We start from the raw sequence: 24,837 nt of genomic DNA, 5'->3' as shown, positions 1-24,837 counted from the left end.
ACCTCACCTCCTCCATCACAGCCTCCTCCACCAGCATTGAAATTATCCTGTGCAGTCTGCAATTTTACACAATCTCCATTTTGTGTTTCGTTTTTGTTTTTGTTTGTTTTTATGATTCCTTTGAAATGAAGTTTTTTTTCAAGGTCAGGTGAGTATTGTTCAATGTTTTTTTGGGGGTGTATTGGAAAAGTTATGATGTTCCAGTAATCAAAGGGATGCATGGCTTCACTTAAGATTTGTCCTCAAGTGTGCGACCGACTTAAGAATATGACCCACTTCACTAATACAGTCATAAAGCGACAAGAATAACTTTAACACCCAGAATAACTAGCCTGGAAATCCAGACCCACATCTAGAAAGCTGGCAATGAGTAATGAAAATGCCCCAACTCGAGGGGCGGCACCAAGCATGCATTTGAAAATATCACTGACGCAATTGGATAACACTACGAACAATCAGAAGAATACACGAGGTGACGTATCCAGAGCCCCATACGCTAAGCTACCAGCGGAGCTATCCGATAGATTAGACTCTTGCCGTAACCGGTCGGTAAAACAGCAAAAACGTCATTCTTGCAAAGGAAAGCTTTGAGCGCCGTCTTCTGTTCCTCTATTAGAGGAAAAGCCAAGTCTAACTCTTTTATTGTAGCAACCAAAGCCGTTTCAAACAACTGCTGTTCATCCGTAGCCAACTGCAATGTATACTGACTGATTCCGGACTGCTTCCTTGGCAGCGCTGTCGTCATTTGTTTAGCTCGCTTCTGGCCCGCCTATATCAAATACACCTCTGTGATTGGTTACATTTTGTTATTTTGATCCAGTGGAATCGGGGGGTTTTACTCATTCTCAGAGTGACTCTCTTAGTAAATTCTAATTGTGCCCACGCGGGAACTCTGGATTTCCAGAGTACCTTCTGTAAAACTATAACACTTCCCATGCAGAATCCCATAAACAGAGAGAGAGAGAGAGAGAGACATTGAGATTTCCCTCATTTACAGTGGTGACAAGCATACACAATCAACACAATTACAAGGATAACATATAACAATTACGATAAAATATACATATAAAGTTTATATAATACAAAAGAGCAGGAATAAAATAGGATGAAATACTTAATGAGAATTAAATCAGCTAAAACAATTACAGTGGGATGTGTACAATTCAGAAATCATAGATTTAATTTAACCAAAACTAGGAAGAGCAGTCATTTTTAAGTTGCTCTGGAGAGCATTCTATGAGATAGGAGCACTGAATGAAAAGGCAGTCATTCCTAGGCTGGAGTGAGCTCGGGGAACCTTTAGGAGGAGCAGCTCACTGGACTGGGTACAACAGGTCTCTGTGTCCAAGCAGGTTTCCCAATGAAAGCTTCAAATATAAAGAATCTCAGGGAAATAGCGTGCACGCACCTCCAAATAGCGTTTACACCTTAGTGCGTAGTTTATCCACTTTTACGTGGATAAACATTGCATGTGTTGTACCTACACAAGCACAAACAATTTATCTGTATCATTTTTGCGCTGCATTATGGTACGTGTCTGTGTGAGCAATCACTGCCTGTTGCGCCGGCTATCAGGAATCGGCAGTTTGTCTCTATTGCTCAGTGGCTCTATACACCTTGATGCGGTTTGCGGCACGTTGAGTCGTAAATTGGATATTAGGTGATATCTGAAGTGTCCCTGCAGCGTCTCTCCTACTTCACGTTTTTTTAAGGTTTTTTTGGTTTGCAAACCTCGTTCTCAACCTTTTTTGAGCAAACGCCCCCCTGACCTTACCCTGATCCTCTGGCGCCCCCCCCCCAAATGTACAACCCCACTCACACTCGTGTTATATTGCCTTAAGTACCATATTAAGCGCTATATACATTTTATTTATTATTATTATTATTATTATTAAGGTTTCAATGCATTGTTTTTCATTGATTGTTGGTGTTCACTAATAGCAATGAATGCCCTCTGAGTAGAGCTGTAGCGACGCGTCGATGACGTCGACGTGTCGACGTCAAAAATTCGTCGACGTCAAATTTTCGATTTTCGCCACACGAGAAAAAAAAAGAAGCAAAATGGACGAAAGTCACAAAAAGGAAAATAGAGAGAGAGAGCATCGGCCCTAGAGGGAACGTATAACCTGTGCTCCTCGGTCTGGGAGCCGACAGCAGGAAAGATGTAACTAACCATCTCGTAGTTGGAGGCGGAGCGCAAGAGTATACGTGATCCAATAATTTGAGATAAAAATAAAGCACATTCATTTGAATGATTTTAGCTTGTGTGTGATTTATCGCGGGCTCGGGCACACACAAGCTAAAATCATTAAAATGAATGTGCTATATTTTTATCACGCACTATTGGAGCGCGTATACTCTTTTGCCTCCAACTACGAGATGGTTAGTGTGCCTTATAGGTCGGAATATGGTCGGAATGAAGCAGCCACCGATTCTTGACAGGATGGGTACTTTATTCCACGGGCGTAAGTTTGGTCTCAGCTTTGGTAGGGACACTTGAACAATCAATACTTTATTAAAATAAAATCGAGATTTACATGTGCACTTATTCACATTTAAAGTACACACACACACACACACACACACACACACACGCACACTGCCAGTGATATGCGTACGATACTTTCTCGTGCGCACGAGATACTTTCTCGTGCTCACGAGAAACGTTTACTTTTTTTTTTTTTTTCACGTCCCTTTACGGGTTCCGTATTAAATAAAGTAGGCCTATATTATTAAGAATTTCCCGTTTCTCATTGGCTAGTCATTAGGGGTCCAAGCCAACAGGTTGGATCCCTATTGTTTTTGTAAGGATTTTTCTTATTATACTTCCTACCAAGAAAGTGGTACCACAGCCCAAACCGTAAATGGTGCAGACACGCCAATTGCATGACTAGATCCAGGTCTGTGAGGACTACGCAGACGACAAAATCCAGACCTGCCGGTCACTAGGTGGCGCTATACCAAGGAAAACGCGTTTGGGGCTATAACTCCCACACCGAACCTCCCACAGTCCAAAACGTTATACACACAGATGCACTGGAGTCTGCTGAATCTTTTGGCATAGGCCACGCCCATTTGCGTCTATAATCTTTTTTCGCAAAGTCGCGAAAACCGCTAAACTGCCTTTTCCCTACTCCTCCCACATTTTTTGACCAATCGACGGAATGTTCTGAAAACGTGTTTGGGGATATAACTCCCACACCGAACCGGTCAAAACCAGTCAAAACCTTCATATCCACAGGTTCACGGTAGCGTTTTGAACACATGCTTCGCGTTGTGCCGGCGAAATGCACATTTCTTGGACCCCTGCATAACTGCTTGCAGTTCTAGTTGTCTTTGTATCATGATGGTCATTATAATTAATATTTTATATGCTCTTACACATGATCACATTGCTACTTTATTCCGGTCACCAATTTATGCATTGCAAGGTCTTGCTGCGTGTGCAATACAATGTAAAGTTGTGTTGTTTCTTTTCGAGCTGGTTTGCTGAAATGGCTAATGTAGCTAACAATAACAACTAGAACTGCAAGCAGTTATGCAGGGGTCCAAGAAATGTGCATTTCGCCGGCACAACGCAAAGCATGTGTTCAAAACGCAACCGTGAACCTGTGGATATAATGGTTTTGACTGTGGGAGGTTCGGTGTTGGAGTTATATCCCCAAACGCGTTTTCAGAACATTCCTTTGGCCAGTTAGGAGATGAACAATTCCCTTGTTTATGGCGGCCCCTAATGGCGAAATTTTGTAGAAGATATACAATTTCCTCGTTTATTGCGCCCCCTAATGGCGAATTTTTCCGAATTTTTTATCGAACGACATTAAGGTTAGCACCAACATGCGTGTTAAATTTGGACTCGATCCGATGTGTAATTTTGGGTTTTTGGTGATTTTAGATTTTCCAAGTGTAATGTAGCTAATTAACAAATATTCAAAACGCTACCGTTTCGTTGTCGAAGGTCGGATCAAAAAAGCGTTCGATCATTTCTTTGCGTCTGAAGATGTCGTGTGCAAAGATTGGTGACGATTGGTCAAGAAATGTGGGAGGAGTAGGGAAAAAGCAGTTTTGCGGTTTTCGCGATTTTGCGAAAAAAAATTCTCAACGCAAATGGGTGTGGCCTATGCTAAAAGATGCAGCAGACTCCAGTGAATCTGTGCGTATAACGTTTTGGACTGCGGAAGGTTCGGTGTGGGAGTTATAGCCCAAAACGCGTATTCCTTGGTATAGCGCCACCTAGGGACCGGCGTGTCTGGATTTTGTTATCTGAGTAGCGGTGCCGGACCTGGTTCTAGTCATACAATTGACGCGTGTGCACCATTTACGGTTTGGGCTGTAGTCCCACTTTCAGGGGCGGAAGTATAAAAAAAATCCTTACAAAAACAATAGGGATCCAACCTGCTGGCTTGGACCCCTAATAATAAAAAGAAACGCTACAAAAACAATAGGGATCCAACCTGTTGGCTTGGACCCCTAATAAATCTCTTCACGGGCGCAGCCATTTTTGTTGTCGAGTCGTACAGTCAGCCTCGCTCTACTTTCAAGGCTCGATTCCACCGGAGGCGTACGCGCCGCGGGACGGCTGCGCCGCGGTCACCGCTGCTGATCGCTTCCACTCTAATCAATGAGACCATTTCCACCGGGCGCTCCGTGGAACGTTTCAGCAGCGTCCCAGGAGCGGCGTGCTGCGCCGCGGCGCTATCTTTCCGTCGCACTTCTATTTTTGCCGCGAGCCGCTGCTAAACCGCGTCAATTTCAACAGAGCAGATCGAGCAGGGCAGGAAGTGAAAAAGTGGCACCAGGTCAGCAGTCAATCAATCAAAGGGTCTCAGAGGGTCGGCAACATGGACGACGAGAGACTCATTGTCGGAGTTCAGCAACATGAAGTCAATTATGTACCAAATCAATTTATGCATTGCAAGGTCTAGTGGTGCGTGCAATGCAATGTAAAGTTGTGTTGTTTGTTTTCAAGCTGTATGCACAAAACATTGGGTAATCTATTGCAGGTAGTATCCCATTTATTTTGACAAAATGAACATTCAACCTTAACCACAATATCATCATAACCATAACCAAAAATTTTGACACTGATGGTACCGGCCCGGTATGGTACAAATTATAGGCCTACTCCGTGCAGTCCAAGTACCCCTGACTGCAGCCCGCAGACGGAGCCCACATGGAGGGGCGGGCACTCAGTCCACATGGAGGGGGCCGGCACTCCGCCCACATGGAGGGGGCGGGCACTCAGTCCACATCGAGGGGGCGGGCACTCCGACCACATTGACGATTGAGCAGATTTCCGCTGCTCTTGTTAATGCAAGAGTAAACGGTAATACTATGTTAAGCTAGCGGGAGCCCATGCTGTTAATTAAATTATACAAACAGATGGTACGGGAGTATTGTGACTGGGTATCTTTCTTGCTGCGTACCATGGAACTATTATAAAGTTAAGCATAGCCTAAACGACTTGCAAATACATTTTCTCTTGTTTATTTTTTTTTCGCTTAGCTGTTCCACTCATGGACCTATTAAGGTTCCACTTAAGAGTTCACGTTACAACCGTTCGCCGTTGCTCCATGTTTAAATCACAGTGCCTTGTTCGTGACCTGTCTCAAATTCACTAACTGAAATAGTGCCCCCTAGTGATCTTTTTTTTTTTTTACTCAGTATTAATAGGCCTACTATTGCTGTTTTCGCAGAAGCTCTGGCTTAGGGCCCCCCACCGCCGTTGGGCCCCTGGGCATGTGCCCGGTGTGCCCGTGCGGTAATCCACCCTTGCCTGTAAACAATGCAACGTGTGCGAACTCCTGTACCCGTCTGTCTGTGAGAGAGTTACAGGCCCAGTAAGAGCCAAAATAAGATTTGGGGAACTATGAAGACTGGGACCCCAAGGTATAACCTTAACAGATGTAATGTGAGGAATAACGAAGTGACCACATCTAAGGGCAAAAAATTTACCTCAATAGACATAATGAAAAGCTACATGTGTGAAGCACATTAAGTTACACCAATCACAGGAGCACTAACAACAGTCATTTTTTTCAACAAAACAATAAAAAAATAACAACTACAAAAAATTGATTGTAAACTATTAACATAAAAGATAAATCAATAAAGAGTAGAACAAACAGTCTCAACGGGGGGGGGGGGGGCGGGGGAACACACTGATGCCTTCCTCAGTGAGGTGGACGCCACTCTCGCTTCACGCTCTGTCGCCCGACATTGTCGTCACCGCCGCCATAGCTGCCAAGCGCCGCCATTATGCTGCATCATCAGACTACATTGGAGTCGTGTGGCGCAGGCGTCACGGGGAGGGGGACGAGGAGGGAGAGAGGTGTTTGACTCAAAAGAGGCAAACACCTTCAGGTTTCTCCTGTCAATCATCTCCACACAGAACAGTTCATAATATCTGTTGTCGATCTATAATTGTTATTGCACAATTATTACAATGAAAGTGCGTCTTCTTCCTGCAATCTAAACCGCACTTTATGATCGTGAACTCTGAAAGAAGAAATATACAAGATATGCAATTAATAATAACTGCTTTCATTATGGACATTGGACATTGGACATTTTAAATAGTGTATTTAAAATGGTATCAAATATATAATAACAATAATAATAATAATAATATTAATAATAAAAAATTAAGAAAATGTACCTCTGTATTTAACCGAGGCATGGCATTTAATGTGATAGTCGATAGCACATTTTGACCCTTTGTATCTGCAGAAGGGGCAGTGATGAAGGCCGCTGCTGTCCAGCTGTATTTCAGGGCTCTCGCCATCCACAATTACACTGACGTGTCTCTAAAAGTCAAAGAAAACCAAAATTGACCTAGCATGTTGGGGGGAAGGGGGGGTGTAACTAAAACTTTCCCACCGGCGGGATTTGACGATTAAGTAGTTAACAAGACATAATACACAATTGCATGAATATTACTAAATATATTAAGCATTTTGACAGTCTCACTTACTTGTTTTAGGCATCACTTTCCATCGGGCGGGCACACTCTAATTTCAGGTAATTTCAGGTACATTTCAGCTAATTTCAGGTCAGAAACGGGATCAAAAACGAAAGAAGAAAGATGCTGTTGGAACCAGTCCTCAATGCGAACTGAGTGGCCGCCCCCTCGATGTGGACTGAGTGTCCGCCCCCTCCATGTGGGCGGAGTGCCAGCCCCCTCCATGTGGACTTAATGCCCGCCCCTCCATGTGGGCTCCGTCTGCGGGCTGCAGTCAGGGGCTTCTCGTGCGGTCTGCCTTACTGCATCATGGTCCATCTGATCATAGAATTCATAGTTTATCAAACTCTGATTTTAACACTACAGCCTTGTACATGACCGACAGTCAGCTTATTTATTTTTGCAACAAAATGTGCAACAAATTGAATAAATGTCCGACGCATGTCTCCACTGTCCCTCAGCTGGGCCGGACCACTCTGAGCTGGTGGCAGACCTGCTCAAGGAGCTGTCCAATCACAACGAGCGGACAGAGGAGCGCAAAGGGGCGCTGGTGGACCTGCTGAAGCTGACCCGGGAGGACAGTCTGGCCCTATGGAACGAGCATTTCAAGACCATCCTGCTGCTGCTGCTGGAGACCCTGGGGGACAGAGACGTACGCAAACACATACACACGCAAACGTATGCACACGCAGACACATGCACGCACACACACACATATTAGCACACATAAACAGGCGTGCACCCAAAGACACATGCACACACGCACAAACACACATGCATACAGTACAAAGACACACACACACACACACACACACACACACACGTGAACACAGGCACACACACACACAAACATGCATGCATACACAGATACATGCACACAGACACAAAGACGCATGCATACAAACACACATGCACGCGCACACACACACACGCATGTGTGCACATGTGTGCCTTATGTCCTGTTAATCTACTTTTCCTCTCCCACACTGCCCCTCTCCCTCTTTCTCCCTCTCATTCTGTTTCTCCCCCCCATGCAGCACACCATCAGGGCACTGGCCCTTCGTGTCCTGAAGGAGATCCTGAGGAACCAGCCGGCACGCTTCAAGAACTACGCTGAGCTCACCATCATGAAGACCCTGGAGGCACACAAGGACTCGCACAAGGAGGTCATCTCTCTCTCGCTCTCTCTCGGCCCTATCTTGCATCCAGCGCAATTTACTTTCTACACACTGACGCATGTGTCTTTGCTAGTTTGCAACTGGCGCAGAGCGTTTTTTTCCCTCCACCGCCACGCGCCTGTAAATTAGGGAATGATCTTGCGGCTCAAGCGAAAGGTGGAGGCGTGTTCTGGCGCAAATGTTCCCTGGTGCTATTTTGCAGTTTCAGAAAACAACTCCGCCACAAACCAGGAAATACCTGGTTTAAAGTCAGCTGTGCGTTCTTCAGATGCTATTTTAAGGGCGCATGCATAAGGTTGCTTGTGCACCTCGCGCATACATTTTGCTTCTCTCATCTACCTAGCCTGACATTCTTGGTAAATTATTTGGAAAAAAAACAGCACCGTACAGAAAACACATATTTTCTTGACACAGACATCGTGTACAAGCCCATAACTTATAGGATTGATGAGTATTTGATTGTGAGAAAACAATGTTTTACCGCGAGTGAGTGTGTGAATGCGGGCGAGCGCGTGTGTATGTGTAAAATAATTAATGAATACTGGCGCGCGTGTGTGCGTCCATCTATTTAAACGCACACAAACTAAACACATAACGCATAATACAGTCCATGGAAATGTATATTAACGGGCGGGACACATGCATATTAGGAACACAAGTCAATTACGATAATGCATACAATACTGGTAAGAAACGATGTTTGTTAATGTACACAGTTACCGCGTATCATATGTGTGTTAAGTTTTCCTTGCCGAAATTTATTTGAGGACTCTATTCCAGAAAACGCTATTCCATGTGTGAATTAGGCAATATTGTTTGGCCATAAACTTAGCCATTTGAAGTTTGAGATTCATGTGGTCATGCATCTGTCTCATCGGAGACTGCAATCACGCTGTCAAAATATCAACTTGTCAGATTCAAATGCGCTCATGACTCTTAAAGGGAATGGGAGATGGCACTCTCATTGGTTTACTGCACGTTACGCCCACATCACACCTACGGGTAATTAGGCTACTTCAGACTAACCCTTTTTAGATTTGCGCCGGGCGCAAGAGTCATTTATCCGCCGGTAAAATAGCAACATCGCCATAGAACTGCCCACAAAGCTACTTGCTTCTCACTTGCGTTTCAGACTGTTAAAATAGGGCCCATATGTCTCTCATTCTTTCTCTCTATCTCTCAATGGTCTGGTGTCTGTGTGTGCAGGTGGTGAGGGCGGCCGAGGAGGCGTCTGCCACCCTGGCCGGCTCAATCCACCCAGAGCAGTGCATCAAGGTGCTGTGTCCCATCGTACAGACGGCCGACTACCCCATCAACCTGGCTGCCATCAAGATGCAGACCAAGGTGATTGAACGCATCACCAAGGACTCCCTGATCCAGCTCCTGGTGGACATCATCCCCGGCCTGCTGCAGGTAGAGTAGAACTAGCCCCTCCGCTGTCATGTCAGTATGATTCACATCAGACGTCTTATCCTTAACCATGGCTGGGATCATTCTAGGAGTGAGATGTGTGCATTATTGGCAGTTAACAGCACGGCAAGATTCCCAGTAAGTAAGCAGACCGTGAGCTAAAGTAACCCTTGAGCAGTGTATGAATGTAAGTGTATATATCGTGTGATACCTATATATCATCATAGTGTGATGGTGACCTTGATCATGGTGACCTTGGGTGTCTTGAAAGGCGCCTCTAAATTAAATGTATTATTATTATTATTATAGTATCATATACTTTGTTTGAGTTTTGTAGCATGTCATATATCTAACATATTATCTTTGTGCTTCAAAGGAAAGAATTTTTTTTACCTATGATGTAAAATAATGACTTTTTATTGTTCTCAGCATTAATACATGTAAAAACAAAAGTATTCTGTTACAAATTGATGAGGTAAACCCAAACATTTTTCTTGTCTCATGAACATGTATCTATGTTAACTCCTAATAGTATGTGTTGAACGGTGTGTTGTACACGTTGTCCAGATGAAGTTCTTATTGGACCAGGAACGACTCCAGGCCTTATGTGGGACTTTGAACCTGTGACCTCTACCTCCTAGGCTCTAATACTGAGTGTGTTAGTGTGTGGCTGTGTTAGTGTGGCTGTTTTAGTGTGTTAGTGTGTGGTTGGGTTATAGTCTGTTATTGTGTTAATGTATGGGTGTGGGTTTTTGTGTGAGAGGGCTTTAAAAAGAATTCTCTGTATATAAATGAATCTCGTATTCATGGATTTGTATTTTATGTGTGTGTATGCATGCGTTGGTGCGTGTGTGTGTTTATGTTTGTATCGATGTCTCCGGCTGTGTGTGTGTGTGATGCTACTCTCTCTGGGTCCAGGGTTATGACAACACAGAGAGCAGCGTGCGCAAGGCCAGCGTGTTCTGTCTGGTCGCCATCTACTCTGTGATAGGAGAAGATCTGAAGCCACACCTGGCACAGCTCACAGGCAGCAAGGTGACCCAATGCACATACAAACACACACACACACACACACGCGCATAAACGTACACGCACCCACATTCACTCAACAACTAAAACTGTTTTATTCGAATCCTTTATTGAAGTCGTTGAATTTAATCAAATATCTATTTTTAAGGGGAGCCCTGTAGTGAAGCTTTAAACACGGTATAGAGCACAGGTCTATTTGTGTGCCTGCAGATGAAGCTGCTGAACCTGTACATCAAGCGAGCCCAGACCACCAACAGCAACAGCAGCAGCTCCTCTGACGTCTCCTCTCACAGCTAATGTACCACCCACCCCCGGCCCGTCCTGTTCCTCGCACAGCAACGACGACCCCCCTCCACAATTTCATTTTTTGCATTTGCAGACCTGCCTGTCACTTCAGGGCTGGTTCAAACTTGTTTTGCGAGGGAAGGCTTTAAAATCTCTTTTTGGAAGTCCAATGGAAAACCAAATACTAAACATTTGAAAGGTAATTTAAAAATATATAAATATCGTTGTAAGGGACATTATGTAAAAAGTAAATGATAGTTTTGTTTGTTTTAATTATTTATGTTTTTCATCATTAATAAGGCTTTTGAGAAGCACTGCTTCAATTGTTTAATTCTATGTTATAAATTATAAAAGTTCAACCCCTTTATAGCTAAATAATTAAAAAAAAATGCAACCTATTCCTGTTTTTCCCTTCCCTCTAACTGCAGTAAAATGTACAATCTAAAAAGTAATAGTTTCAATCTAATCTTAGTCTTCTAACAGAGGTGTTTCAAAAGACAATCCTCGGCAAAGGATTCTGACCTTTTAAGTCAAAATCTGATAAAGGAAACCCCCCCCCCCAACAACAGGACAACCAAAGTGTTGGTCCTCAGTCAAGACAGTGAGTGACCCTTGATCGAGGTGTCATTTCAACCTACAGTAACTAACACTCAACCTGGTGTTGTGTTGCAAACAAATGGCGTCTGTCCGGATCATTTGTGGTGAGGATGATGATGCTGCTAAGTCAAAGAACAATGGCTGAACCCCCTCAGTCCGAGGAAGAAAAAGGTATTTTCCTTTGTGAATACTTTGAATGTTTTTTTTCCGCCAATGCCTGTCTACGGGTGAGTGGCCATAACTAGACATGTCAAAAGCCTTATACATTACACACACACACACACACACACAAGTCTTGGCTGGAACACGTATATCGCTCTTTCAAATAGGGGAATTAAAGACTTGGTGTTACTGATTCTTTAACTAAAACACAGTATTAGTTCAAAGTATAAGGTTTCTGTGCTGTACTGTGTTTTGGAGGCATAGCTGAGGGGCTTCTCTACCCCCAAAACACAGCAAGTCAACAGATATTTTTGTACATACACTTTTTTTAACACCGCTTCGCAAAAGCCTTCCTTTATGTACTAAGAAGACAAAAAAAGTCTGGCTACTTAGACATTTCTTTTGCACACTCACTGGCTTGCATGGTATTAGGCCACACAGCCTTTTAAAACCTGCTGTGACGATTGGCCCATGGGGACTCTACTGTAGAAGTGCATCTGTGACAACATCCATTTAGTCATCCCTGGTTCTCTTTCAGTAGGGAAGGGATCAGGTTGCTCATAGATGTAATAAGTAATTTAATAAACTACGCTTCCTATGTCCCCGCTTTGTGCTATGGGCCGTCACAATGCAAACGTGCACTATCAGGGCTGGGTATTGGAAAATGAATAACTAAGGGTACGTGTTTGAGTGTTATTAAAACATAACTTAGGGTTCCATACAATTTCCATTTTCTTCAGGTCATTCTGTATTTTCTGTGTCTAAGACCTCTTCTCAAATCCATCCCAATGCATCCCCCTCCCCTTTAAGTGAGGTGAGGTATGTAATGATGAAATGTACCACACACTAAACTCTTTTATTCCTTGAGCTAGCTAATGTCCATGACAATCTGCTCCAGAAAAAAATACTGCTTTGTTGAAAAACCCTTTCTAAAGGGGGCTTTGAAATGTTTTGCCGGATAATTTAAGGTGAGAGTAAGTAGGAATTAGTAGGAGTAATCCTCAGGTTTTTATTTATTTATATTTAGCATTCCTTTAATTTATCTTTTTTATTTTATTTTAGAGCCTGGAGGCTTGTACTGAAATACATGTATTAATACAGAGGCCCCAACCTAATTCGCTAGCTGGTCAGGTTAAACAGGAGGAAGATGTTGTTTTTTTTGCCAAGTTGGTATTTATTTTGAAGCATCAGTGATTGATACGGTTGTTGAAAGACTGTCGGAAATACCTAGTCCTGAACAGGGAACAGGTTTTATCTGCCGTTTTCTCTTTTGTAGATTGATTGCTACCTTTTATGTCTCTCTATGTTCCCCCTGCTGGCAACGACTGTTGTTTCACTTCAGGGTGGGGTCACCCAACAGAACCCACAGTGATCAATCAGAGCACCTCTCAGATCAGCTGTTTATACATCCCTGTAATATAAACCAAAATATGGTATTCCTTGCAAGCTGGTCACTGCATGTTATGAGTTGTCCTTTAATGTACAATTTATATCTTTATTTATACATTTGTTTAATTTCTATTGTATTTTATTTTATTGTTGGTCATTATTTTTCATGACCAGCTGTACAGAAGCATTTGATTAACATCCACCTGTGATAGATTTGCAACAATGTACAAAACTATGTTTGCTCTAGAATTAAACTGACCGAAGAAATTAAACTGTTGTTGCCTCATATAGGCTATTTGCCACCCAAAAACAAGAAATGTTTAAATCTGTCAATTTCAATTCAAACGTGTTACATCGGGAAGCAAATCAATAGCTGCTCATTATTGATTAAGGCCTCCAATTTCGACAGGTAATTACTACCATTAAACATGTTCGAATATGCTCATGTGTGGCACCGTTGCAACCGCCTGGAAGCGTAGATGTTGAAGGACACCTTGTTCGCTCTCTTACGCCACCGGGAAGATATTTAAATGCTTCTGATTGACTAATGAATTGATTCAGCTATTCCCCCAGAAGTCTGGGGTCAAAAGGTCAAAAGGAGCCGGCACCAAGCCGCTTATGAGACAAAAGTTAATGTGTATTTCTCTCATTCATTTTTGTCATTATTAAAGAGAGGCCTGATTCTCAGATATGCAGGTTGGATGGCTACGGTGTAGGTCTGGGAATAACTTCAGGCCAAAATCTTGCAAGCGAGCCGCTGGGTGCAGGTGCAACGAGATGGAGCACTTGCTGAGTCATTTCCTGTAGGGCTGGAGCCACAGGTTGAAGCGTATGCGTCCTTTGAGACACCCTTTGATATATAAGAGACCTCAAAGTAAAGCTTACTTAAATGTTGTCGACCCAGTCACCTATTGCATCACTTCCTTTAGGGCTTCGGCCTCCTAATTGATCATTGTAGTATAATTGAATGCCCTCTTTCATATATATGATACCTCCACCACTGGGACGTGGCAACAATTCTCCAAATCCATATGGGGAGGGGGGGGTGATGCTTGTGGACAGTAGGGTTGTACACTAGACATAAATAGGAAGAAAACTCAGAATGAATGACCTCTCATAAATATTTATTTAATAAATTGTTTCAAATAACCCTGCCTCGTTAAATCAATGAGCTTGGTGTTTTGCTTTCAAAAATAGGTTATAGAAGAAGTCTAAACTGCAGAAAATAAAAACATCCAAGCTGCCTTTTAAGGATACCTTGGAATATCTGTCTATTTTTTAACCATCGGACCCTAGTTTACGACAAAAACAACACAATTTACGGCAGCTCATTTGCCGCGTGGTTTTTAGAGCCTTGTAAGGATTAGAGAGGCTGGTCGATAACAACCACCATAGCAACCATGACGGTCAAGTGACTGGATGCAGCCCCGTTGAAAAAAATTTAATACCACCCTCAGGAGATTAATGATATTTAAATGATTATGACCATGAAGTCTTTATTTGCATGGGTTTACATTTCGTTCTGTGTAGCATGGAAACATCGGAGAAACACTCCCATTCGGAATGCATTGGTTTACATTTCTTTCTTTGGAGCACAGTTATTTTTATTTATTTTCAGTTTTTGAGGAGGTGCTTCAAAGATGCTAATTTCTCTGCAATAATCCAAAATCAAACGGAAAAACCCGTTGGCTTTTTGTCAAGGGAACCCAGGGCGACGCTCACTTCCGGGTTGGCCAACATACGTCATCCCTCCACCACTATACTGTAATAACACATGTTGAAGTCGAATGATAACTAGAACTGCAAGCAGTTATGCAGGGGTCCAAGAAGTGTGCATTTCGCCGGCACAACGCGAAGCATGTGTTCAAAACACTACCGTGAACCTGTGGATATAAAGGTTTTGACTGTTTGAGGTTCGGTGTGGGAGATATATCCCCAAACACGTTTTCAGAACATTCCTTTGGCCAGTTAGGAGATGAACAATTCCCTCGTTTATGGCGGCCCCTAATGGCGAAATTTTGTAGAAGATATACAATTTCCTCGTTTATTGCGCCCCCTAATGGCGAAATTTTCCGAAATTTTTGTCGAACATAATTTATCGAACAACAGTAAGGTTAGCACCAACATGTTTGTAAAATTTGGACTCGATCCGATGTCTAATTTTGGATTTTTTTGGATTTTGGATTTTCCACGTCTAATTTAGCTCATAAACCAATATTCAAAACGCTACCTTTTCGTCGTCGAAGGTCGGATCAAAAAACTGTCCGACGATTTCTTTGCGTGTGTGTATGAAGATGTCGTGTGCAAAGTTTGGTGTCGATTGGTCAAGAAATGTGGGAGGAGTAGGGAAAAAGCAGTTTTGCGGTTTTCGCAATTTTGCGGAAAAAACTTATGGACGCAAATGGGCGTGGCCTATGCCAAAAGATGCAGCAGACTCCAGTGAATATGTGGGTACAAGTTTTTGACTGTGGGAGGTTCGGTGTGGGAGTTATAGCCCCAAATACGTTTTCTTAGGTATAGCGCCACCTAGTGACCGAAATGTCTGGATTTTGGCGTCTGCGTAGTCTACACGGACCTGGATCGAGTCATGCAATTGGCGTGTGTGCACCATTTACGGTTTGGGCTGTGGTTCCACTTTCACGGGGAGGTAGTATAAAAATCCTTACAAAAACAATAGGGATCCAACCTGTTGGCTTGGACCCCTAACAAGAAGTGTGCATTTCGCCGGCACAACGCGACAAGAAATGTACGTTTCGCCGGCACAACGCGAAGCATGTGTTCAAAACGCTACCCTGAACCTGTGGATACAAAGGATTTGACTGTGGTAGGAGTAGCGAGAAGTCAGTGTAGCGTTTTCGCGGCGAAATTTTGTAGAAGATATACAATTTCCTCGTTTATTGCGCCCCCTAATGGCGAAATTTTCCGAAATTTTTATCGTACGACATTAAGGTTAGCTACAACATGTGTGTACAATTTGGACTCGTTCCGATGTCTAATTTTGGATTTCTTTGGATTTTTGATTTTCCACGTCTAATTTAGCTCATAAACCAATATTCAAAACGCTACCGTTTCGTCGTCGAAGGTCGGATCAAAAAACTGTCCGACGATTCCTTTGCGTGTGCGTCTGAAGATGTCGTGTGCAAGGTTTGGGGTCGATTGGTCAAGAAATGTGGGAGGAGTAGGGAAAAAACTGTTTTGCGGTTTTCGCGATTTAGCGAGAAATATTCATAGACGCAAATGGGCGTGGCCTAGGCCAAAAGATGCAGCAGACTCCAGTGCATCTGTTGGTATAACGTTTTGGACTGTGGGAGGTTCGGTTTGGGAGTTATAGCCCCAAACGCGTATTCCTTGGTATAGCGCCACCTAGGGACCGGCGTGTCTGGATTTTGTTATCTGAGTAGCGGTGCCGATTCTGGATCTAGTCATGCAATTGGCGCGTGTGCACTATTTACGGTTTGGGCTGTGGTTCCACTTTCACGGGGAGGTAGTATAACTAGAACTGCAAGCAGTTATGCAGGGGTCCAAGAAGTGTGCATTTCGCCGGCACAACGCGACAAGAAATGTGCGTTTCGCCGGCACAACGCGAAACATGTGTTCAAAACGCTACCCTGAACCTGTGGATACAAAGGATTTGACTGTGGTAGGAGTAGCGAGAAGTCAGTGTAGCGTTTTCGCGGCGAAATTCTGTAGAAGATATACAATTTCCTCGTTCATTGCGCCCCCTAATGGCGACATTTTCCGAATTTTTTATCGAACGTCACTAAGGTTAACACCAACATGTGTGTACAATTTGGACTCGATCCGATGTCTAATTTTGGATTTCTTTGAATTTTTGATATTCCACGTCTAATTTAGCTAATAAACCAATATTCAAAACGCTACCGTTTCGTCGTCGAGGGTCGGATAAAAAAAGTGCTCCATGCATTCTTTGCGTGTGCGTCTGAAGATGCCGTGTGCAAAGTTTGGTGTTGATTGGTCAAGAAATATGGGAGGAGTGGCGAAAATACAGTTTTACGGTTTTCGCGATTTAGCGAAAAATATTCATAGACGCAAATGGGCGTGGCCTAGGCCAAAAGATGCAGCAGACTCCAGTGCATCTGTGGGTACAAGTTTTTGGACTCTGGGAGGTTCGGTGTGGGAGTTATAGCCCCAAACGCGTATTCCTTGGTATAGCGCCACCTAGTGGCCGGCGTGTCTGGATTTGGTTATCTGAGTAGCGGTGCCGTACCTGGATCTAGTCATGCAATTGGCGCGTGTGCACCATTTACGGTGTGGGCTGTGGTACCACTTCTAAGGCGTGAAGAATAATAACTAGAACTGCAAGCAGTTATGCAGGGGTCCAAGAAGTGTGCATTTCGCCGGCACAACGCGACAAGAAATGTGCATTTCGCCGGCACAACGCGAAGCAGGTGTTCAAAACGCTACCCTGAACCTGTGGATACAAAGGATTTGACTGTGGTACGAGTAGCGAGAAGTCAGTGTAGCGTTTTTGCGGCGAAATTTTGTAGAAGATATACAATTTCCTTGTTTATTGCGCCCCCTAATGGCGAAATTTTCCGAATTTTTTATCGAACGACATTAAGGCTAGCACCAACATGTGTCTAAAATTTGGACTCGATCCGATGTCTATTTTTGGATTACTTTGGATTTTTGATATCCCACGTCTAATTTAGCTAATAAACCAATATTCAAAACGCTACCGTTTCGTCGTCGAAGGTCAGATCAAAAAAGTGTTTGGTGTTGATTGGTCAAGAAATGTGGGAGGAGTAGGGAAAAAACAGTTTTCCGGTTTTCGCGATTTTGCGAAAAAAAATTATCGACGCAAATGGGCGTGGCCTATGCCAAAAGATGCAGCAGACTCCAGTGAATATGTGGGTACAAGTTTTTGACTGTGGGAGGTTCGGTGTGGGAGTTAGAGCCCCAAACGCGTATTCCCTGGTATAGCGCCACCTAGTGGCCGGCGTGTCTGGATTTTGTCGTCTGCATAGTCTTCACTGACCTGGATCTAGTCATGCAATAGGCGTGTGTGCAACATTTACGGTATGGGCTGTATTCCCACTTTCTTGGTAGGAAGTATAATAAGAAAAATCCTTACAAAAACAATAGGGATCCAACCTGTTGGCTTGGACCCCTAATAATAATAATAATCCTTACAAAAACAATAGGGATCCAACCTGTTGGCTTGGACCCCTAATAATAGGAAAAATCCTTACAAAAACAATAGGGATCCAACCTGTTGGCTTGGACCCCTAATAACTAGAACTGCAAGCAGTTATGCAGGGGTCCAAGAAGTGTGCATTTCGCCGGCACAACGCGACAAGAAATGTGCGTTTTGCCGGCACACGCTACCCTGAACCTGTGGATACAAAGGATTTGACTGTGGTAGGAGTAGCGAGAGGTCAGTGTAGCGTTTTCGCAGCGAAATTCTGTAGAAGATATACAATTTCCTCGTTTATTGCGGCCCCTAATCGCGAAATTTTCCGATATTTCTATCGAACGTCATTAAGATTAGCACCGACATGTCTGTAAAATTTGGGCTTGATCCGATGTATAATTCTGGATTTCTTTGGATTTTTGACTTTTCACGTCGAATTTAGCTAATAAACAGATATTCAAAACGCTACCGTTTCGTCGTCGAAGGTCGGATCAAAAAAGTGTCTATGATTTCTCTGCGTGTGCGTCTGAAGATGCCGTATGCAAAGTTTTGTGTCAATTGGTCATGAAATGTGGGAGGAGTAGCGAAAAAACAGTTTTGCGGTTTTCGCGATTTTGCGAAAAATATTCATTGACGCAAATTTTCGTCGCGAGTCCGCCTTTAGCCCTTGGACTCGATCCGATGTCTAATTTTGGATTTTTTGGGATTTTTGTTATTGAACGTCTAATTTAGCTAATAAACCAATATTCAAAACTCTACCGTTTCGTCGTCGAAGGTCGGATCAAAAAACTGTCTAAGATTTCTATGCGTGTGCGTCTGAAGATGTCGTGTGCAAAGTTTGGTGTCGATTGGTCAAGAAATGTGGGAGGAGTAGGGAAAAAACAGTTTTGCGGTTTTCGCGATTTAGCGAAAAATATTCATGGACGCAAATGGGCGTGGCCTAGGCCAAAAGATGCAGCAGACTCCAGTGCATCTGTGTGTACAAGTTTTTGGACTGTGGGAGGTTCGGTGTGGGAGTTATAGCCCCAAACGCGTATTCCTTGGTATAGCGCCACCTAGTGGCCGGCGTGTCTGGATTTTGTCGTCTGTATAGTATTCACTGACCTGGATCTAGTCATGCAATTGGCGTGTGTGCAACATTTACGGTATGGGCTGTATTCCCACTTTCTTGGTAGGAAGTATAATAAGAAAAATCCCTACAAAAACAATAGGGATCCAACCTGTTGGCTTGGACCCCTAACTAGAACTGCAAGCAGTTATGCAGGGGTCCAAGAAGTGTGCATTTCGCCGGCACAACGCGACAAGAAATGTGCATTTCGCCGGCACAATGCGAAGAATGTGTTCAAAACGCTACCCTGAACCTGTGGATACAAAGGATTTCACTGTGGTAGGAGTAGCGGGAAGTCAGTGTAGCGTTTTCGCGGCAAAATTTTGTAGAAGATATACAATTTCCTCGTTTATTGCGCCCCCTAATGGCGAAATTTTCCGAAATTTTTATCGAACGACATTAAGGTTAGCACCAACATGTGTGTACAATTTGGACTCGATCCGATGTCTACTTTTGGATTTTTTTGGATTTTTAATTTTCCACGTCTAATTTAGCTAATAAACAAATATTCAAAACTCTACCGTTTCGTCGTCGAAGGTCGGATCAAAAAACTGTCTATCAATTCTTTGCGTGTGCGTCCGAAGATGCCGTGTGCAAAGTTTGGTGTCGATTGGTCAAGAAATGTGGGAGGAGTAGGGAAAAAACAGTTTTGCAGTTTTCGCGATTTAGCGAAAAATATTCATAGACGCAAATGGGCGTGGCCTAGGCCAAAAGATGCGGCAGACTCCAGTGAATCTGTGCGTATAACGTTTTGGAATGTGGGAGGTTCGGTGTGGGAGTTATAGCCCCAAACGCGTATTCCTTGGTATAGCGCCACCTAGTGACCGCCGTGTATGGATTTTGTTTTCTGAGTAGCGGTGCCGGACCTGGATCTAGCCATGCTATTGGCATGTCCGTACCATTTACGGTTTGGGCTGTGGGCCCACTTTTAGCGCGGGAAGTATAAAAAGAAGGAGAATCCTTACAAAAACAATAGGGATCCAACCTGTTGGCTTGGACCCCTAATAAAAAAAATCCTTACAAAAACAATAGGGATCCAACCTGTTGGCTTGGACCCCTAATAATAATCCTTACAAAAACAATAGGGATCCAACCTGTTGGCTTGGACCCCTTATAAGAAAAATCCTTACAAAAACAATAGGGATCCAACCTGTTGGCTTGGACCCCTAAAAATAATCCTTACAAAAACAATAGGGATCCAACCTGTTGGCTTGGACCCCTAATAATAATCCTTACAAAAACAATAGGGATCCAACCTGTTGGCTTGGACCCCTAACTAGAACTGCAAGCAGTTATGCAGGGGTCCAAGAAGTGTGCATTTCGCCGGCACAATGCGACAAGAAATGTGCATTTCGCCGGCACAACGCGAAGCATGTGTTCAAAACGCTACCCTGAACCTGTGGATACAAAGGATTTGACTGTGGTAGGAGTAGCGAGAAGTCAGTGTAGCGTCTTCGCGGCGAAATTTTGTAGAAGATATACAATTTCCTCGTTTATTGCGCCCCCTAATGGCGAAATTTTCCGAATTATTTATCGAACGACATTAAGGTTAGCACCAACATGTGTGTACAATTTGGACTCGATCCGATGTCTGATTTTGGACTTTTTTTGATTTTTGATTTTCCACGTCAAATTTAGCTAATAAACCAATATTCAAAACGCTACAGTTTCGTCGTCGAAAGTCGGATCAAAAAACTGTCCGACGGTTTCTTTGCGTGTGCGTCTGAAGATGCTATTTGCAAAGTTTGGTGTTGATTGGTTGAGAAATGTGGGAGGAGTAGCGAAAAAACATTTTTGCGGTTTTCGCGTTTAGCGAAAAATATTCATAGACGCAAATGGGCGTGGCCTATGCCAAAAGATGCAGCAGACTCCAGTGCATCTGTGGGTATAACGTTTTGGACTGTGGGAGGTTCGGTGTGGGAGTTATAGTCCCAAACATGTTTTCCGAGGTATAGCGCCACCTAGTGACCGGCAGGTCTGGATTTTGTCGTCTGCATAGTCTTCACGTACCTGGATCTAGTCATGTAATTGGCTTGTGTGCACCATTTACGGTTTGGGCTGTGGTACCACTTTCTTGGTAGGAATCATAATAATATTCCTTACAAAAACAATAGGGATCCAACCTGTTGGCTTGGACCCCTAACTAGAACTGCAAGCTGTTATGCAGGGGTCCAAGAAGTGTGCATTTCGCCGGCACAACGCGACGAGAAATGTGCATTTCGCCGGCACAACGCGAAGCATGTGTTCAAAACGCTACCCTGAACCTTTGGATACAAAGGATTTGACTGTGGTAGGAGTAGCGAGAAGTCAGTGTAGCGTTTTCGCGGCGAAATTTTGTAGAAGATATACAATTTCCTCGTTTATTGCGCCCCCTAATGGCGAAATTTTCCGAATTTTTTATCGAACGTCATTAAGGTTAGTACCGACATGACCGTAAAATTTGGACTCGAACCGATTTATGATTTTTGATTTTTCACGTCTAATTTAGCTAATAAACAAGTATTCAAAACGCTACCGTTTCGTCGTCGAAGGTCGGATCAAAAAACTGACCGAGGATTTCTTTGCGTGTGCGTCTGGAGATGACTCTGTCAATTTCAATTCAACCGTGTTACTAAGCTTACCAAAGGGTTATTGGGCTATACTAAACCATTTGGAAGTGGAATACATTAGTTTTGAGCGAAATCAACAATGTAAGGTGAAAACACATTGTTGGTTGAAAAGTGATTCTAGCGCTCTGAAAAATATTTTGCAGGCATAAAAACAACAAATGTTGATATCTCTATCAATTTAGATGCAAACGTGTTACTAAGCTTACCAAAGGGTTATTGGGCCATACTAAACCATTTGGAAGTGGAATACATTAGTTTTTTGAGCGAAATCAACAATGTAAGGTAAAAAACACATTGTTGGTCAAAAAGTGATTGTAGCGCTCTGAAAAGCATTCTAGCGCTCTGAAAAGCAAAAACAAGAAATGTTGATATCTCTGTCAATTTCAATGCAAACGTGTTACTAAGCCTACCAAAGGGTTACTGGGCCATACTTAACCATTTGGAAGTGGTATACATTCGTTTTGAGCGAAATCAACAAAGTGATTCTAGCGCTCTAAAAAGCATTTTGCACGCATAAAAACCAGAAATGTTGATATCTCTGTCAATTTTGATGCAAACGTGTTCAGAAAAACAAGTCAAAAACACATTGTTTAACCAGACAGTCTCAGGACCGCGGTCCAAACCAAAGGGTTATTGGGCCATACTTAACCATTTTGAAGTGGAATACTTTCGTTTTGAGCGAAATCAACAATGTAAGTTCAAAAACACGTTTATGGTCGAAAAGTGATTCTAGCGCTCTGAAAAGCATTTTGCAGGCATAAAAACCAGAAATGTTGATATTTCTGTTAATTTCAGAAAAACAAGTCAAAAACACAGTTTAACCAGACAGTCTCAGGACCGCACTCCCAGGACCGCACTCCCAGGGCCGCACACCCAGGACCGCAGTCTCAGGACCGCAGTCTCAGGACCGCACTCCCAGGACCGCACTCCCAGGACCGCACTCCCAGGACCGCACTCCCAGGACCGCACACCCAGGACCGCACACCCAGGACCGCACACCCAGGACCGCACACCCAGGGCCGCACACCCAGGACCGCACACCCAGGACCGCACACCCAGGACCGCACTCTCAGGACCGCACTCTCAGGACCGCACTCTCAGGACCGCACTCCCAGGACCGTACTCCCAGGACCGCACTCCCAGGACCACACTCCCAGTGCCACAAGAAGAACGACCTGGATCTGGCACCAAGTGCAGTCGCCGCTGCCTCCAAACCCGTGGTTGTTGAATGTGGTTGATATCTCTGTCAATTTCAATTCAAACGTGTTACTAAGCTTACCAAAGGGTTATTGGGCCATACTAAACCATTTTGAAGTGGAATACATTAGTTTTGAGCGAAATCAACAATGTAAGGTCAAAAACACATTGTTGGTCAAAAAGTGATTCTAGCGCTCTGAAAAGCATTTTGCAGGCATAAAAACAAGAAATGTTGATATCTCTGTCAATTTTGATGCAAACGTGTTACTAAGCTTACCAAAGGGTTATTGGGACATTCTAAACCATTTGGAAGTGGAATACTTTCGTTTTGAGCGAAATCAACAATGTAAGTTCAAAAACACGTTTATGGTCGAAAAGTGATTCTAGCGCTCTGAAAAGCATTTTGCAGGCATAAAAACAAGAAATGTTGATATCTCTGTCAATTTTGATGCAAACGTGTTGCTAAGCTTACCAAAGGGTTATTGGGACATTCTAAACCATTTGGAAGTGGAATACTTTCGTTTTGAGCGAAATCAACAATGTAAGTTCAAAAACACGTTTATGGTCGAAAAGTGATTCTAGCGCTCTGAAAAGCATTTTGCAGGCATAAAAACCAGAAATGGTTTTTATGCCTCACTCCCAGGGCCGCACTCCCAGGACCGCACTCCCAGGACCGCACTCCCAGGACCGCACTCCCAGTGCCACAAGAAGAACGACCTGGATCTGGCACCAACTGCAGTCGCCGCTGCCTCCAAACCCGCGGTTGTTGAATGTGGTTGATATCTCTGTCAATTTCAATTCAAACGTGTTACTAAGCTTACCAAAGGGTTATTGGGCCATACTAAATCATTTTGAAGTGGAATACATTAGTTTTGAGCGAAATCAACAATGTAAGGTCAAAAACACATTGTTGGTCAAAAAGTGATTCTAACGCTCTGAAAAGCATTTTGCAGGCATAAAAACAAGAAATGTTGATATCTCTGTCAATTTTGATGCAAACGTGTTACTAAGCTTACCAAAGGGTTATTGGGACATTCTAAACCATTTGGAAGTGGAATACTTTCGTTTTGAACGAAATCAACAATGTAAGTTCAAAAACACGTTTATGGTCGAAAAGTGATTCTAGCGCTCTGAAAAGCATTTTGCAGGCATAAAAACCAGAAATGTTTTTTATGCCTCACTCCCAGGGCCGCACTCCCAGGACCGCACTCCCAGGACCGCACTCCCAGGACTGCACTCCCAGGACCGCACTCCCAGTGCCACAAGAAGAACGACCTGGATCTGGCACCAAGTGCAGTCGCCGCTGCCTCCAAACCCGTGGTTGTTGAATGTGGTTGATATCTCTGTCAATTTCAATTCAAATGTGTTACTAAGCTTACCAAAGGGTTATTGGGCCATACTAAACCATTTTGAAGTGGAATACATTAGTTTTGAGCGAAATCAACAATGTAAGGTCAAAAACACATTGTTGGTCAAAAAGTGATTCTAACGCTCTGAAAAGCATTTTGCAGGCATAAAAACAAGAAATGTTGATATCTCTGTCAATTTTGATGCAAACGTGTTACTAAGCTTACCAAAGGGTTATTGGGACATTCTAAACCATTTGGAAGTGGAATACTTTCGTTTTGAACGAAATCAACAATGTAAGTTCAAAAACACGTTTATGGTCGAAAAGTGATTCTAGCGCTCTGAAAAGCATTTTGCAGGCATAAAAACCAGAAATGGTTTTTATGCCTCACTCCCAGGGCCGCACTCCC

At 43.4% G+C, this 24,837-nt stretch overlaps 1 protein-coding gene across 2 annotated transcripts in view; it reads left to right on the top strand.

Annotated features, from left to right (window-relative positions):
- The window catches only part of clasp1a (cytoplasmic linker associated protein 1a), a 137,914-nt gene extending 123,364 nt beyond the window's left edge, over positions 1-14,550 (top strand). For both annotated transcript variants that reach the window (XM_056576028.1, XM_056576027.1), the window contains 5 exons: positions 7,423-7,613; positions 7,999-8,127; positions 9,346-9,552; positions 10,468-10,584; positions 10,789-14,550. In XM_056576028.1, the coding sequence (XP_056432003.1) occupies positions 7,423-7,613; positions 7,999-8,127; positions 9,346-9,552; positions 10,468-10,584; positions 10,789-10,875 (731 nt within the window). In that variant the 3' untranslated portion in view covers positions 10,876-14,550. The remainder of the gene's footprint in view (positions 1-7,422; positions 7,614-7,998; positions 8,128-9,345; positions 9,553-10,467; positions 10,585-10,788) is intronic.
- The last annotated feature ends 10,287 nt before the right edge of the window (positions 14,551-24,837 follow it).

This window comes from Gadus chalcogrammus, chromosome 17, assembly GCF_026213295.1.
Source record: "Gadus chalcogrammus isolate NIFS_2021 chromosome 17, NIFS_Gcha_1.0, whole genome shotgun sequence".
Lineage (NCBI taxonomy): Eukaryota > Metazoa > Chordata > Actinopteri > Gadiformes > Gadidae > Gadus > Gadus chalcogrammus.
This window is presented reverse-complemented; position numbering and strand designations above follow the sequence as displayed.